The following is a 17,610-nucleotide window of genomic DNA, read 5'->3' on the forward strand; positions in this document are numbered from 1 at the left end:
GCTCAAATAAATCTCATGGTTATCTCTAAAAATCAAAAAAGTTCCTAACATTCCAATGTCATCTTTAGAGATGACTCAAGGTTACTTTATACATAGTAAAATACCTAATATAGCAGACAAATGGCTTTTAAAGAGAAGAGTTAGAAAAATGAATGATTCTTTTCTTTTACCATGCAAGGCAGAGATTAAGATGTCACAGAAACTGATGACGGCAAGTGTAGGACTGCATTTAATACACAACACTGAGATCTCTAAATAGTTAGATAAATTCCATCCATGTTTTTTCCATGTACACAAATCCAAGGTCATTTCTTCCTCATTGACATGTATTTCTACAACCATGCAGTAAAGCTAAGAATCTTGAAAGAGCATCGTGTTTTAAAAAAATTATATTACCTTCTCCTCTACCTTTGTATCTCCTAAGGTTTGTGATTCTTGTAGTTGTTTCAGAGATTCACTGAAGAATGAATTATAACTTTCTTGAAGAGATTTCACTTGTTTTTCCAATTCATTTCTTTCTTCATCTGTCATTCTAAAATAACCAGAAAGTATGAAAAAAGGAATGCAAGGCTTCAAGTGATGAAGACGACATATTAGGCTCAATGATTTTGCAAAGTAGAATCCTTTTCTAAATAAGCACGTGGTCATAAAATAAACCCTCAGATACAGATTGCTCAAGTCTCAGAATGACTGTGTATGAAAATTAAGAATGGCCCTTACACATCCAGGAATCCTTCTCTTGCCTGAGAAACAGACTGGAGGAAAGGATATGAATTAATAGATCAGCACTTCTCCAGCATATACACATTTCTAAAATAACAATTGCTGTTATCCGACAGAGGGAAATATCCTACTGTTAGTTCCAACACAGAAATGGGGCAGAAAGATACCATTACTCAAGATGAAACTTGTTCAGGCTGAAGTATGAATAAAGATAAAAAATTTACAAGGAGATTAACCTGATTCTCTAAGGTACAATACAAAGTCATTGTGGAATGATCCTGGGGACAGCCCCAAAAAGGATTTAAGAAAAGGGTAGATTTCTTCCCTGCCTGAGGCACTAGCTGAAATAAATGAAGGGCTCTTTTGGAAAAAATGGGACCAAACTATGGAAAATCAGGTTGCTGCAAGTCTCAGCAAAGAAAGTGAACAATATATCCACACACATTTTCCGAAAAGTAAAGTCACAGAGAATACTACTTAGAATTACTCTTGCCTTAGAATCTTTACTACTCACTAGCTACTGATCTTTAATCTCCCTGAACTCGTTTTCTTCTCACTAATATCTGGGAATAACAGGTACATTTCAGGGTTTTGGTAAACACTAGACGTGACTAAAAGTGACAATTAAATTGCTAAGTTTATAGTTGCATGTTATTATATTAAGTAAATTTCTAATTGACTTCCATTTTTTAAATCTCAATTAAAATTTATCAGCTTTTGCTCTGTTGAACATTAACATCACTTCTCTATTTTGAATAAAAGAGCTAATAAAAACCAACATACTTGTCTCCATGTTTTGCCAAAAACAGCTGCATGGTTTGAAGTGCTTCAGATAATTGTTCCTTCTTAGATGATATTTCTTCACTGGAAATCTGCAAGGTTAAGAAAACATGCTCAAACTCTCCCCCTCATCAAGACTAGAAAATAGTAATTTTTAAATATTAATCAAGTTTTAATTAAGATCCAAATGAAGGGACTACCTTCTGGGTGGCACAAGTCAATAACCAATCAGTGATTACCAGTGTACAGGCCTGAATAAGAAGAGTACTTTATTTAGAATGCCAATTGGGGAAAGTATCTCTCTCTAACCATAATGTCATCATTTTCATAGGCAATAATACTACTACATCATATGGTTGTTGCATTTGTCACAGCCCAACAGTGAATAAAGGTTGCCTTAACATCCCAAGTGGCCAGAGATTTTCCACTGGCCCAACGTCATCCTTGCATCAAAAAGATACATGAACGTGGAACACTACTCCAAAAGAGTGCCTTCTTTCTCCCATGCTCTTGTATACCCTGCTCTTTTTGAAAAAATTATGGTGAAAGCATTAATCTGTAGATCTGCAGACCAAGATTAAATATTTTCGATTTCTAAACTTTGCAAAATTCATCTATGACAGAGGAATAAAATTTATCTGTTTAGGGAAAAGCAAGAAGTTGTAACATTTTTTCCCAATTACGCAGTGTATTACTTCTGAATACTTTCAGAAATGGACTGCCACTCTTTTAAACAGGCAGAAATGAGAGGAAATGATGGGCAAATGAAAAGTCTATTTTCTCCCAATGTACTCTATTCAGAACAAAGTCAACTTAAAGTCTGTTTTTTTCATGATTACAGGTAATCATGAGGCCATACTGATTTTTAATACACACATTTATTACTCACATCAAATTTCCTTAAATTTCACTTGACACAAAGGCAATCTTTACTAGAGATGTAGGATTTAGGGCATGATCTGCATTTAAAAAGTGTCTACTAGATCTAGTAAAACGAATTTAGTGAAGTTTTGGGCAATTTAAAAGTGCAGAATAAGAAAATACCAAGGTTTATCATCCACATTTCTCAAAACAAACTTGTTCCCCCAAGAAATCCTTGCTAAGGTTTATGTTCATATTTTAGTTCTTTCTCTGATAGGGGGGAAAAGGAGAAGATAGTTTAAGCTAAATATTTGTATAAAGTTGCTTTGACAGTTTGGGGTTTCAGATACAAAATGTAATTGCTTGCCAACTTCTGATTTCTTCCACACTAATATGAAATACAGTATGTAAGACTATGAGCTAATACGGCTTTATTTCAGTTGAATACAAATCCAAGTATATACTTGGGTCTATATACTTCTCTAAGGGGAACCCCAGATAAGTTACATCTGCCCTCATATCACAGGCAAAATTAGACAAGACACTGAAGTTTTCTATTTAATTATGTCAATAATGTCTGTTTCAACTGATGACAACTGAACACTGATGCAAAGCTAGAAGAGGAAGCTAATGAGAGCCCCATCATTTCCTAGGGTCAGGCAGCGGCAGGAGGGCAAGTTGAGAAAAATGCTGCTTAACTTAGTGGAAACTTATTATTTTTTTTAAATACAGCCTCAATTCCGGTGTCAAGGCCAGCATCATCAACACTGGACCTTAGCTATGGATGCCCTGAGAGATTCAAGTAGCACCTTCCAACGGCCATCACGGAGCACTAACATCTCACAAGCTGCAGCTATCCAACTAATGCTGAGCAGCTGGAGAATACAGCCCACAGCACAAAAGAATTCATTTAGGTGCGGGAAATAATCTAGAATTTCCAGTGACTGACTATAGAGAACACTTCTTTGTAAAATACAAAGCACAGCTAAATTAAATCCTCAAAAATGTTGATATCCTAGTTTGTATTCGTTGTTCCTGAACCTTTTTGTTTACCTTTGTGAGAACGAGACCATATCTTTATGATAAGGAGTGCATGGATTTAATCTGGGCACAAAATAGGATGACTCTGCTCCTTAGCCACTCTCTTCACTATAATCAAGAAGCAGATCTAACCATTAGAAGAAGCACTAATAGTAAGACTAATAGATGTAGTTCAGGCTTTGGAATCAGAGACACCTCTTCTGCTGCATACTGTAATTCCTTGGGCAAGTTTAACCTCTCTGGCCATCATTGTAATTGCCTATAAAATTGGGGAAAATTAAGGTAAAGAACTAAAGTGGTTTTTTTTTAGTTTGACTGCTTCAACTCAGTAAATTCTACCATTATTATGATTAAACCAGAACCTCAGTGAATACCTTTTGCTTAGAGAAGGGAGATTTTCCAGCCTTCTCGTCATCTCTCAATGTCTTGGTGATATTTGATACCCATTTCTGTAATTCTTTGGCTTTTTCAACATGTTCTTTCTTTTCTTCTTCCAGTGACTTCTGACAAGTGTGAGTGGTAAAAAAAATATATATATATTCCAGTAAATGATTGAGCTATGAAACTGACCTCTCCACAGAAAACAAGAATGTAGAAATATTTTTTCATCACACCAGGTTACTGAGTATTTTATTCATTTCCTTAACCATGTTTATCACACCACATAGCAGATGTACTTCCAAAATGTTTATGGTGGCAAAGGAAGCTGTGACATTCTATAATCATCAGTCTAAACTCCCAGCTGGTCTACCAATATGACAAATAAACTCAATTTTATTCATGAAGCACTAGAAGATCTTTGAATTGCTGCTGCCTTTGCATTCGCATTACAATCACAATTTTCTTCACAGAAAAGTATCAAACAAGTGAAAGCTGAAAGAGGCGTGAATGTGTACATACATATGAAAAATGCACAGAATGAAGAAAAATCTTTCCCCCTTTTCCAACACACAATGTTACTTTTAATTACAGAGTCCACCTGGAAATGGGAGATTGTGGTAAACATTTAATATGTAAAGAAAGTTACAATGTACAGAAAAAAAAACTTTTTCACTTTTCAAGGCCATCTGAAACACAATAGCTTCAGGGATGTGGGAACAAATTTACATCTTTCTCTTTGATTCTATGGTGCTTTTTGAGGTGCTCTTTCAATGAGTGTAATGGATCACTTAACAAATGGGAGCCCTAACCTCAGGCTGGATCTATTCAGTGACGAGGAATTCTGAAGAAAGGATGCTATGAACTTGCTGGAGTTCATCAAGTTTACCCCATATTCTAGATAAAATACCTTTTGCGGGGGGGGGGGGCGGTAGACAAGACTAACCTAAAAGCCAAAGGAAACCATTTTGAAAAAGAGTAAATGTTTTGCGACTCTCAATTTAAAAATTATTCTCTCTTCTGAACAGTCAGCCATTTCCAGCCCTCAAGAAATAAACAGCCCTTTTGAGTATGTGACATAGTTGCTAGACTGTCTATTTAACTCATGTCGTCATGCTCTGGACAGATATGAAGTAGACAGCATCACCCCCATGCACAGTTACTTAAACACGTGCTATTACGAAGAATAGTAAAGGCTAGAAATTCCCGTCATTAAAGGTTCAGATACTTCTAAGAGTTTAAGTCCTGTGTGGAAATCAAAATCAGCTTTTTCTAAAGCTTCTTTGTATGTCAACTTTCTTTTTGTTTGAGGGCATATTATATTTCTGACATGGGACTTTTGATCTTTGAGTTTCGTAGCAATGAAAACATCTATAATACCCACTTGCAGAGCCTCTTCTAGTGACAGCCGGGAATGAACCTGGGGCTCTATCAACCCCCCGGTCAAGTACTGGAATTCCAAACATCTCATTCCCATTTCCTTACTGATGATATTTGCATTCACAGCCTCCGCCACTGACATCACTTTGTTAGTGACGGGATGGCCGATCCCCGTGATTACTAAGTCACACTGTCGCAGCTGCTGGGCAAACCCCTCATCAACAAGGCCTCTGTGCAAAGCTTCTGCCACTCGGTACTTTTTGCCGGTGAGAGGATCAATTATGCCCCCTGTGCTGACTTGGGCTTCAAGGCATCTGAGGGCAGTAATCCGGTCGACCAAATTTCTGCGGGAGGCCTTTAGGACAGAGATCCTTTCCCCAGTAGTGGTCAGCCAGTACCCCGCAATAGGACTGTGCAAATCCTTCTTGGGAACCAGCCGGCTCAGCAGGGAGTCGGCAAGTTCTGTAAGTGTGATGAGCCCTTCCTGGTACTTTTTGACCAAGGCTTTGTCAACTGTTCCCTGCTCGATAGCTTCATTGATATTGAACTGTAATCCTGTTTTAGTATCGGTCAGCATATGAGAAGGATGCCCATAAGATTCAAAAAACGTGGCTTCCTTCCACTGATACTGTTGCCCTGAAAGCTCAAGATAGGTACTTTTGTCAATTAGGTTTCTCTGGAAAGCCTCATATGCAGTCAGTTCTGCTCCTGTTTTAATATCTACTACAGAAATCCTATGGGTCTTCCCTACATTGAGATTGGAAATGCTCCTCTCCCCGAAGGGAAACAAAAAGCACTGGCAATCTACATCAAACACACACATCCGCAGTAGTTCTGAGTAATAGAGAGCTTGCTTGTTATTGGGATTAGGAAAAACTCTCGTGTTGCTGGATGGCTCGTGTAAAAATTGGAGGATGGCATTATTTAACAAGCCTTGCTGCACAGCAACTTCGGGAGGAACGCGGATGCCTCTCACAGGGTCAATGACGCCCCCACTGGCAATCTGGGCCTCCAACATATGTTTACCTTTTTGTCTGTCAAGCATTCTATTTTCCATAGCTTGGAACACTGACAATGTCTTAGAAGAATATGAATACCCCAGGGCTGCCTTCTCTGCCTCAAGGAGTCTAATTTTGAATTCGGGGTCAATAACTCCTTCAAGGATCGCATCTTCAACAGAGTAGGTCTGACCTGAAATGGGATTGATGATAAAGCCTGTTGCGGCTTGAGCTTCTAAAAATGCTAAAGCCATCATTTTGTCTATTATGATGTTCTTGGCTGCCGAGGTAAATGAAATCTTTTCTTTTGTGGATTCTAGATAAAGCCCTGCAATTGAGGTGGCTCTCGTCAAAAACTTGCTAAGAGTTTTCTGAACTTCGCCAACGGTCTTGAGACCAAGTCGCAGCTGCTCTACTGTTTTCATGTCCAGAAGCTTAGCTTCAACCAACTGCCTGGCGGTCACAGTGTGCCGGAGACCTTGGAATTTAAATTCATCGTCCCTAACTGAACACACATGATCGCCATCCAAATTCTGGAAGGTCTCTCGTTCTGAGCCTTTCTTAATAAACTCTCTCTGGAGTCCACCGGATGCTCTGCACCCTTCCAGCGTCCATTCTTCAGCACTGGGACCTGGGTTCTTTTCTTGTTTTAATGTGGTGACTTCTGTGTGCATATCATACTGCTTGCTCTTAGCTATCTGTAACAGGAATTCATGAGACGTTAAAGGCCATCTAAAGAACGTGACGTCACTTTACCCATCCTTAATCCAAATATACTTCCTACAATAACAAAAATAAGTAAAGAGAAGAAAATTTTCAAAACAAAGAGGGTTCAGGGACAAGTAATATTATTTTGAGAGTGTGAGGTTTACCTGGATGACAATAAAGGTGTTAAAATGGTATGTTTAGGGACACCTGGCTGGCTCAGTCAGTAGAGTGTGTGACTCTTGATCTTGGGGTTTTAAGTTCGAGCCCCACACTGGGTATAGAGATTACTGAAAAATAAAATCTTAAAAAAATGAAATGTTTAAAAAAGATGAAATGTGTCCCCAGAAACTGTTAGAAATTAAAGTGAACTTCTTGGTTTTCCTAGCTTTTAAAACAAACAAAAAAAACATTCTTCAGGGTTGCCTGGGTGGCTCAGTCGTCCGACTCTTGGTTTCAGCTCAGGTCATGACCCCATGGTTCCAGAGGCTGAGCCCTGGGGCCGACTCTGTGCTGATAGCATGAAGCCTGATTGAAATTCTCTCTCTCCCCCTCTCTCTCTGCCCCTCCCCTGCTCACACATGTGTGCACTTGTTCTCTTTCTCAAAATAAACATTCAAGAAAAAAATGTCCATCGGAATATAATACCATAGATGTCACAGTACAACTATTACATCTGTGTATTTGATCTCAAACATTTAAAAACTAAAGAATGATAATCTGTAGTAAAGATTCAAGTCAATCACCAGAAAATGATAGCATTAGTTTCTGCCAGAACTACAAAGGGCCAATCTTGCTCAATGTTATTAAAAAATTTAGTGTAGTAGAGAAAGAAAACACAAGAGGAAACTTGACATGAGGTAGCTGATAAGGTCTCAGAATCCAGAGTATACCTCTAAGGGGGCCAAAAGCTTCGCCAGGTCCATTGCACATTTGTCATCCTGATACCTAACCGGTGGCCTGGAATTGTACAGAGCTTCATCTCTTATCTTCTCGATTTCTGACAGTTTTGTAATAGGGTTTGCCTCATCGAAAGTTATCTGTAATTCAGTGCTTGTCTGCGAAAAATACTCAGAGTAACACTGCTGGCTTTTCTCTTTCTCAAGCGGTGCCCCTGATGGCCAGAATTGGACTTCCTTTGGTATCTGGTCAACAACCCGATGTTGCCATTTTTCCTCTGATTGCTGTGACTCTCGCGTCCTTCTCAGCAATGGAGATCTGGTCGCTGGGCGAAGCTGCCCCGTGTTCCTACAGGACAGTTCTCCGGTGTGCTGACACTCCTTTACTGCCATCTCAAAATCCGGTTTGAAGGTACAGTCTTTGGCTGGGTTCTTTTTTTGGATTTCACACTGGAGCAAAACTAACTGATGTTCGTGTTCCTTTATCTGTTGATCCATCTTTTGCTTCAGGCGTTCAACTTCACGTTTCTGGGCTACCAGCTCATCTTCAAGTTTCCGGCACTTTTGGTAATGATTTGCTTCCACATTCTGCCCTTGTTGCATTTGCTCACGATACTGCTGAAGCTGTCTTTCAAGTTCTCTAATATTTGTCTCACACAGCTTGGCGTTCTCTTGAGCCCTGCAGTTTTCTTGCTGGAGAGACACAAAGTCAAGCTGGATGCCTGAGATATCCTTTTCAGTGATAACTTTGGAGTCCATTAACTTTTCCATCTTTTTCCGAAACTCCTCTGCTGAGCGTTTGAACTTGTCAGATTCCTCCTGAAACAGAAGCATCTTTCTGTGGGTCATCTGCTCCTCTATGGTCTTTAAGTGCAGCTCGTCTTGTACCTGTTTCAACCTGTTATTTAACTCCTGCACCTGAGCCTGCTGCAGCTGTACCTTCTGCTCCCCTCGTCGCTTCTCCTCTTTGGAAGCGGTCAGCTCTGCACTCAGGTTTCTAACCTCCTTCTCAGTATTCTGGATGATAATGTTCTGCTGGTCACACTTTTGCTTAAATTCACTGACTAAGTTTTGACTTTTGGCCAGGTCTTCTTCGAGGCATTTAATTTTTCTATGGAAATCCTGTTCTGTTTTTGTCTGCTTATGCAAGTGTTCGTTTGTGTTGCGTAGCTGATCTCTAAAACCATCTGCCTGAATTTTCAGGGCCTCACATCTTTGCTGGATAGCCTGTTTCTCTAAAACCACGTTCGCCGATTCAGCCTGAATTCTCTGCATCATTAACTTGGTTTCATTATTCTGCCTCGTGAGCTGATCGACCTTTTGTTTTAGCGTTTCTGCACACTCATTACTTTTCTTCAATTCTTCATTAAGCTTCTGGATCTTATCATTATTTTCTTTTTCAGCTTTAATGTTTTGGAGCAACTGTGCGTGGCTTTTCTCAAACTGTTCTTTTAGATGATCCGACTTTCTCTGGCAGAATCGTACTCTTTCATTAGAGGATTCCTTCTCAGCCTGAAGAAAATTCACTTGTGAATTTAAATGCTGAATATCTCTCTCCGTTACAGCACGGGTCCTAGTGATCCTGTCTACTTCTCTTTGCAGCTTCCCTTTTTCCTGTTGAAGACATTCTAATTCCAGTTCATAATTGTGCTTTATTTTCTTAAGATCATTAGCTTCCTGCAAAACTTCTTCAGCTTTGTCTGTGGTTTGGTTCAACTGCCTACTAAGTTCTCTGAGCTGTTGAGAATACCCTTCCTCCACCTGATCCTTCCTTTCCAACTCTAACTTCAGGCACTTCAGCGTATTATTTGTTTCATCCAGTTTTTCTTTTAGCAAACGAGCCTTTTCCTCAGATGAAGTTTTTTCAAGTTGAAGGGCACTGAGTTCGTACTTCAGCTCTCTCATGTCTTTTTCGGCCTTTCTATTGGCGACAGTTAGCTCATCTACCTGCTGTTTGAGTTCTTCTGTTTTCTGTTTGTCTGCTGTTCCCCTGTATGACGTAGCCTGGGCGACTGCACAGGCAGGCGACGTGTTTTCTCTACACGAATACTGCATTTCAGTTATTCTTCTTCTCGCTTCCCGTTCAATTTTCTGCTTTTCTTTCAACTGTTCCTCTGCTATCTGTTTTTGAAATGTTAGGTCTTTTTCCATCTGCTTTATCAGCTTCAAGAGTTCCTCCTCGTTGTCTCTCTTTCTTCTTAATTCTTCCATCAATTTATTTTTTTGTTGTTCCAGGTCATTGAGACTCGAATCTTTTCTTTTAAGATGATCTTCCAGGGTCCTCCTGGTGAAGGTGTTCTCCTCTAACTGGTTCCGGAAGTTCAGGAGGTTTTCTTCCACTGCTGCCCTCTTGGCCTCGGCCTCCAGGGTGAGCCTTCGCACCCGCTCCAGCTCCCGTTCTGCAGCCTCCTTCTCCCTCACAATGGTCTCCAGCTCCCTGCGGTACTGCTTGGCCTCACTCTCGGCCCTGATTTTCTGCAGAGCAATGTCTTCTACGTTTCTCTGCTGCTTTCTCAATTCATTTTCTGCAGCCTCCTTGACCTTTGGAAGTTCTTCCTCTGCTCGAGACTTCTGCTTCTTTAGTTCAGCTACCATTCTCTCCAATTCACTTATCTTTCCCGTAAGTTTGCTATTCTCAATCATTGTTGCCTTTTGACGCTGAAGCAGATCTGAATATGCCCCATGTTCAGAAGTCTCCTTACACTTTTTAATCTACAAGAGATGTTTAAAAGTGTCAAAGTGTTCTATTCAAATTTATCCACAAAAACCTGAAGCGATGCTCATAAAAGTACTTATAAAAACAAGGGAAACAAATCGCAGAACAAGCACCACCACCACCACCACCACCACCTTCCAGAGAGGAAGCTTCAGAAAGCTGGCAATGGGAAAAGCGAAAAAAAAAAAATCCTTCATGTCAGGTTTGCTAACCCAAAGAATCTTTTCTTGTCTCTCAAGAACAATTTCATTTTAAAAATTAGCTAGGCTCAAGATTTTACAGCAAGAAAGGAGGGACCTCACAAAACATACAGCATGACCCCAACCTTTTACAGATGAGGACACTGAGGTGCAGGGAGGTCAAATACTTTTGAAAACCCTCACAACAGGTGAGTGACAAAGTGGGAAGTAAGACTCACAATGGCGCCCTTTCAGCTTTCACTCACAACTTAGTCCTACAAGCTAAGAACATAAAGGAACCGAATGACAATTAAAAATTTAGTTTTCCATATGTCACCCAATGGAAATTTAAAATGATATTTACATCTCTCTGTTTTATGGTTAAAGAAACGAAATATGGAGTTTTGGTACTACTTTAAAGAGTCAAAACAAGAAATAATACCTAACATGGGGAAGGAGGAAAATTATATAAAAACTTGTAATTTCTCAAGCCAAATTCCTTATTTGTTTATACTTGCCATATTATGACAATTATAATAATCAGAGTTGCTAATGCAAAGGCAGCTATAGTCCCTTTAGAAAAGATGTGCTTCATATACTCACAGATTTTGTTGTTGTTGTTAATGACATGTCTCATATGAATCCACCTTGACAAGTACCTTTAGATACTCCATAAATATAAAGATATTTGTTAAATACAAATGCTTTTAAAAATATAATTAGGGAGTCAGCTCTAATGTATAGAATAAAAAAAAATTATTTTTCAAATGATAGAAGAATCAGTCTCAGCTAAGAGGAATACATTCTGCATTGACTACAGGACTACATGATCAGGGCTAGTATATAATTCCAATTTAATTTCTCTTTATTAATACCATAAGACTATTAGTTTCATATCACTAACTCAAAATTATCATAATTAGAAACAATTTATTTTATTTTATTTTTTTTATATATATGAAATTTATTGACAAATTGGTTTCCATACAACACCCAGTGCTCATCCCAAAAGGTGCCCTCCTCAATACCCATCACCCACCCTCTCCTCCCTCCCACCCCCCATCAACCCTCAGTTTGTTCTCAGTTTTTAACAGTCCCTTATGCTTTGGCTCTCTCCCACTCTAACCTCTTTTTTTTTTTTTTTTCCAATTAGAAACAATTTAAACAGGAGTAGTGAAATTATTCTAGGTAGCAGATTTTTTTTTTCTTTGAGAGGCTTTGGTGAATTTTAAGAATTGAATTTACATCATAGACCACACATCTTATACCACTTTTTCTAATTTTTGATTCCCGATAATTTTGACAAGAATATCAGTTATTTCCTGCTAACCTAAATATGGTTTCTCCTAATAAGAATATGAATATAAAAACAAATCTCATCACAACCTGCAAAAATTAGTGCTCTATTTTATTTTGTTATCCAGATCAACTGGTGACACTGAATCATGCTACCTGATTAAACATCAAATTTTCAGTATTTTTTTTTGAGGTGATTTCTGTTTTGTTTTTTTTTTTTTTTCATCTCAATTCCTTATCAAAATCTTTTAAAACTTAGCTGTTGCTAAGAGGTTTTGAGCTGTTTTTTTCTTCTGTCATGTTCTGAGGTTAGAAAAATGAAAAGTCAGAAAGGACATGCTGTCCTTTAATCCCATCAATTAATGCTTGATATGTTTTTCTCTCAACACAGATTAGAAAATCTCTTTATCCATCTAATACCCATTATACTCCACTAACATTTCTTTAATTGGGTTTCATCTTTTGAAATTAACTTGTATCCCTCTTTGATTTTATGTTTATTATTTAAAAAATTCTGCTATCAGACCAAGACATCCAATGTAGGTCTTTGCAGACTGCTTCCTGGGTCTGAAAACCGAACTACGTATCTTTTATAAGACACCGCATTAATATGATCCTTTATTGGTGAATTTTTAATCAGGAAAGTGTTCTATCTATTTTGAGTTACAGTCCCTGCATGGTCCTCCATAAATTCTATTGTTTTGACTTTCAATCCAATACGAATCTTTTACATTTCAAAAGATGACAAGCCTAATTTGTATATTATCTCAGGCTTTCTGAAATATTTTTTTGTTCTATCAACTTCTAGTATTATACCTCATCAGATAAACTAAGCAAAGTGGCTCATGTATGTGCACATCACATATACACTATTAAGAAAGGAAAAGGACTTATATTTAACTACTAAATATGCAATCTAAAAGATCTACATATCATTTTAAGTGGAATCATATCTCTCAAAATCTAAAAAGGTAAAAAAAAAATTATAGATGTTCTTTCACTGATGAGAGATGTATACTGATTATTTGGTCACAAATATTCTGGTTCTCCTTTCTAAGTGCAAAGAAATCTAGTTATAAAGACTTGCAATTAGCTACGTTAGTGAATTAGTTGCAGAAAACTGTTAACTCTGAACAGACTAAAATAGTAGAAAATAAACTAACATCTATTAGACATTCACTACCATTTACATTCTTTCATTATAAGAAGTGTTAACATTAAGTATAATCATCTTCAGAATTATCAACAGCCTAATTTAAAACAGCTAATGCCTCACAATTTATTTACTTTAGCATTCTGTCTACTATTTTTGTCTGTTCTGAGGTTAGGCATAGAAAACATATTAAGATAATAAAGCATAGCATTATCCCTTCAAAATTAGATACAACAGCCTTTTATGACAATGTATTTTCATCAACTGCTTGCTCTACTTCTGGATATATTTTGTGAATGTAGAATAAAAACACAGAAATCCTCCAAATTAGAATGGTACTTAGTCTTTTTACCATTCACCATAGATCTTTAGGAAAAATCAAAATAAAAACCTCCACAATTCTTAAAAAGTAGTATCATTTTGTGCAAAAACCTGTTTCTTCTAAATTAATTGATTTTATGTTTTAAATCCTTAAAGATGTAAATCACTTTAAAATGCTTAAGAGAAATGTGTTTAAGTAGTATTTCTGTAGACATTTTAACAGTAGTAACTATACTTCAAAGAAGTATACTTCTCAAATGTGAGAAAAAAATTAAAAAATTCTGCCAAACTACCAACATTCCATAATTTAAATAGAGCCATTACTCTAATAATATTAGCATCTTAGAGTGAAGATCAACAATGTCTTCCCTATTTGAGAGAATCTTAGAAACAAACCAAAAAAATCTTAGGCTTCTACTCTTTCTCATTGTGATTTTCTAATTAAATAATTACTTCTCAACCATGTACAGTTTTTTTTTTTGTTTTCCCAAAAATATTATAGTTCCTTTTAGTCAGCTGTTCATAGTTAATGGTTACCTCCTCCTCTTCCAGCCTCTTTAATGAATCACCAGCAAATTTAATATATTGTGTCATGAGGGTGACCAGAGCAGTATATCGGGTCCTTAGGTCCATGAACTGCAAATAATGAAATAAATAATAAAAACACAATCTCCAGTGGCTCTAAGTGAGTTTAATGAATGTTGATTAATAGTTATAACATTAACTAGGCTTTGTGACAGTAAAATACACAACTGCCCAATAGTGGTAAGTAGGCAGGAATGAGCTTCTTACTGCTGTGCAAACCATACTACATGACAATTCTCTAAATGTAATGATGAAGTACATTTATAATTCTCTGTAATTAATACTTAATCTTGGAATAAAGCTTTTCGAAGGATTTTCTAGAACCCTTAATAAAATGTATTGTTTTAGGTAGAGAGTTTCTTTTTTGGGACAAGGAAAAAAGTTCTGGAAATGGGCAGTGGTCATGTTTGCAAAACAGTGTGAATATACTGAGTGCCACTGAACTGCACAGTTAAAAATGGTTAAAATGGTACATTTCCTATTATATATATTCTACTACAATACAAATAGATAATTATAATTCTTTCAGTAGTGTTTCTCTCTTTTATGTCCCCTCCCTTCTTTCATGCTTTTACTACCTCTTGGATAATAAGATCTGCTGAGCTCTGCATTCTTCGGCGTTTCACTGGAGATTTTTGTTGTGAATCTACCATGGCCCGGTAGGTCATTGTTTGTAATTCATAGTCCTGTATAATGGAGTCAATAAGACTAAATTATTTAAAGCAAAGCATTGACACTTCATTCTACAGTGACTCGATGACTTGATACAGAGAAATAGAACCTAGTTTCACTGAGCAACATTACAAAATTACTGCAAAACTACACTTTTAGGAATCTATCTAATCCTGGAATGTTTCCAAGGCGGTAATAAAAATAAGAAATATTTAGGGTGATCAGAAAAGTTTCCTAGGTCTCTTTAGAAGTTCATGGGAACATTTAGTTACCAATATGCTAGTTATATTCAGCCTCCCTTTCCTCTGGCTGGGCAATGGAAGAGTAGGTCTGATGGCTAAAGCCCAGGCATTGTCAACAGCTTCAAACGCATGGGAACTGTCTCCTAAGAAAGTCAAGCTCTTCCAGGGAATATTCTAGCAATAGTAAAGAAGAGAGACAGACAGAGAGAAAGAGAGAGACAGAACATACACAAACATGCACAAAATGATAAAAAAAAAAAAAAATTTCAGAGCTATGCATTTATTCTGGGGTGTCGTGTGTGATTGGGAGAAAATGAATGAACCCGAGGCTGACGTGTGCCTCACATGTCACAAAGAATTATTAGGTAAGTGTCACAGGGTTCAAATGAAGATTCTCTGTTTTTACTTTTTAACACAGTGGAATTATTTGCAGAGGCTTTTTTTTTCTTCAGTATTTTGTTGAATCACATACCTGAACATTGAACTTGATGCAAGTAACTGAATCTTCTTACCTTCACTGTAGTTGAGTACTGTTCTGCATATTTTTGACACTCATCCATTTTGCTCTGTTTCATTTCTATTTCGGACACCAGCATCTATAAACACATAGAGTTTAGAAGAAAGAGAACAAGGAACTCTATGCTATTTAACTACTAAAATGCTCAGGAACTAAGAAATAACCATACCCTTTAATAATAAAGCTCTTTAGTCCTTTGTACTTAGTATGTAGTGAGGCAAATTACAAACTTCTAGATTAAGCCACATAAGTGACCCAGCCTCAGGGGGCTTCCAAAGCAAAAATTACTAAACTCCCCAGGAATTATCCAAAAGTGGACTTGAAGTCCTTGCCCCCCCCCCATTCCTGATCAAAGTGGAACTGGATACTATTGTCCCCTCAAGATGGAACAGAAATCTCAAAGAATTCAATTCTCTGTCAAATGTGGCTGTTTAATTTTCTACAGACACTAGCCATTTTTAGTTATTTAAGGTACTGTAAAACTATTGTGGCCACCAAAGTGCCAAAGAGATTTCCATACTAATGATTAAATGACCATACTTATGAATAAATGATTAAATTTGAACACTGTCCCAACATGCTATTTTCTAATGCCTTTTATTTTCAAAAACGACTTCCAAGAAATCAAAGTACGTGATGGATGTAAGTTTGGACTATAGGATTTTAATATTTATGATTTACTCCTTGCTTTCCTCCAGATAGTTGCTGGCTTTCTTTTAACAAGGTAAAGGAAGATAAGGGTCATGACTCACAAATGCAGGCACAACCTTAGCATAAGGAACTGTTTTATATACCTTCTGTTGATTCAACTGTGTGGCTAGAGTTTTACTATTTTCAGGCTGATTTTCCTGAATTTTTCTCTGGGTAGTTTCAACTTGCTGGATCCAATCATCTAAAGGGTGATAAGTATCTCTATAGTACTTCAGTGATTTGCCAATGCCTTCTAAGTCCCGTAACCTAAGACAATAGAAACAAGATACTCATAGTTTCCAACAGTATCCCTTAAGAGAGTGCAAGGTATAGTGAGACACACAATGCACTAGGTACAACAATAGGGATAAGTGTAAAGAATTCAAGGCCTATCTCCAAGGGACTCACTCCATACTGGCTTAGGTTGAATATAAACATTTTGCCCTGGGGTTGTACAACTTAGTAGTTCTGATTTTTCTAGGTTCAAGCCCAACAGACTAAAGCTAAAAATCAAGAAAATTGGAAACTTAACCATAATTATTATCAATTGGCATATCTTAAATACCCAAAGCTTGCATCCAATGGCAGTTCTCTTTTGAAATAATGACAAAGTATTTCAATAGGTGGTTCAACATGGACTCTGAGAGTGCTTTCTAGGAAGTGTGAGAAAAAAAAAAAACCTCAGTTTCTACGATTTTAAGACTACTACATTAAACATTTACTACATAACACATATTTTACAGAAATTAGATAACATATATTTGGACATAATTTTACTTCTCAAGAATGGCCCTGTATTATAAAAAATTTTTTTTTCAACGTTTATTTATTTTTGGAACAGAGAGAGACAGAGCATGAACGGGGGAGGGGCAGAGAGAGAGGGAGACACAGAATCGGAAACAGGCTCCAGGCTCTGAGCCATCAGCCCAGAGCCTGACGCGGGGCTCGAACTCACGGACCGCGAGATCGTGACCTGGCTGAAGTCGGACGCTTAACCGACTGCGCCACCCAGGCGCCCCGAGAATGGCCCTGTATTATAAAAGCACTTTATTGGCATTAATATAAACATTACAATGAATGATAAAGGACAGGAATTGATTTCCTTTAAGATGAGCCCTAAAACCATCCCATTTGCTTTCACTTTTTTACTGCAGTCACTGGGTGAATGATTTCAACTTTCTTGTAACCTAAATTAAAATGAACATCAGGTCATTACAATCGCTTTACACTTCTTAGGTGTAGTATAGATTGATTCATACAGCCCTCTCAAACACATGATCCATGTTCTTACTAAGTCTTGGTTATTTGAATATTGTACATTGGTAATAACTCATAGAACTATATTTTTTTCCTTCAGAAAAGACGAGTAGATTTACTATACCAATGCCAGAATACATCAGCAGTTTTAGCAAAACAGAGTTAAGGGGCTCCTGGGTGGCTCAGATGGTTAAGCATCCAATTCTTGATTTTCGCT

General features: G+C 37.4%; 1 protein-coding gene and 1 long non-coding RNA gene across 29 annotated transcripts in view; one reads left to right on the forward strand and one right to left on the reverse strand.

Moving 5' to 3' along the window:
• LOC109499715 overlaps nt 1-3,373 on the forward strand; it is a 32,845-nt gene extending 29,472 nt beyond the window's left edge. The window contains exon 2 of the long non-coding RNA XR_002157172.3: nt 3,097-3,373. This is a non-coding gene — a long non-coding RNA (uncharacterized LOC109499715). The remainder of the gene's footprint in view (nt 1-3,096) is intronic.
• Nucleotides 1-17,610, reverse strand: part of DST (dystonin) — a 503,266-nt gene that overhangs the window by 142,862 nt on the left and 342,794 nt on the right. For 26 of the 28 annotated variants that reach the window (XM_045057678.1, XM_019830761.3, XM_019830760.3 and 23 more), the window contains 7 exons: nt 16,241-16,403; nt 15,442-15,525; nt 14,594-14,701; nt 13,968-14,066; nt 3,780-3,908; nt 1,507-1,595; nt 397-532 (listed from right to left, as the gene is read on the reverse strand). In XM_045057678.1, the coding sequence (XP_044913613.1) occupies nt 397-532; nt 1,507-1,595; nt 3,780-3,908; nt 13,968-14,066; nt 14,594-14,701; nt 15,442-15,525; nt 16,241-16,403 (808 nt within the window). Of the gene's footprint in view, nt 1-396; nt 533-1,506; nt 1,596-3,779; nt 3,909-4,018; nt 6,860-7,759; nt 10,478-13,967; nt 14,067-14,593; nt 14,702-15,441; nt 15,526-16,240; nt 16,404-17,610 lie in introns of those variants that run through there. The other 2 variants (XM_045057681.1, XM_019830769.2) reach the window with 2 other exon arrangements.

The sequence above is a fragment of the Felis catus genome, chromosome B2 (genome assembly GCF_018350175.1).
Source record: "Felis catus isolate Fca126 chromosome B2, F.catus_Fca126_mat1.0, whole genome shotgun sequence".
In the NCBI taxonomy this organism is placed as follows: domain Eukaryota; kingdom Metazoa; phylum Chordata; class Mammalia; order Carnivora; family Felidae; genus Felis; species Felis catus.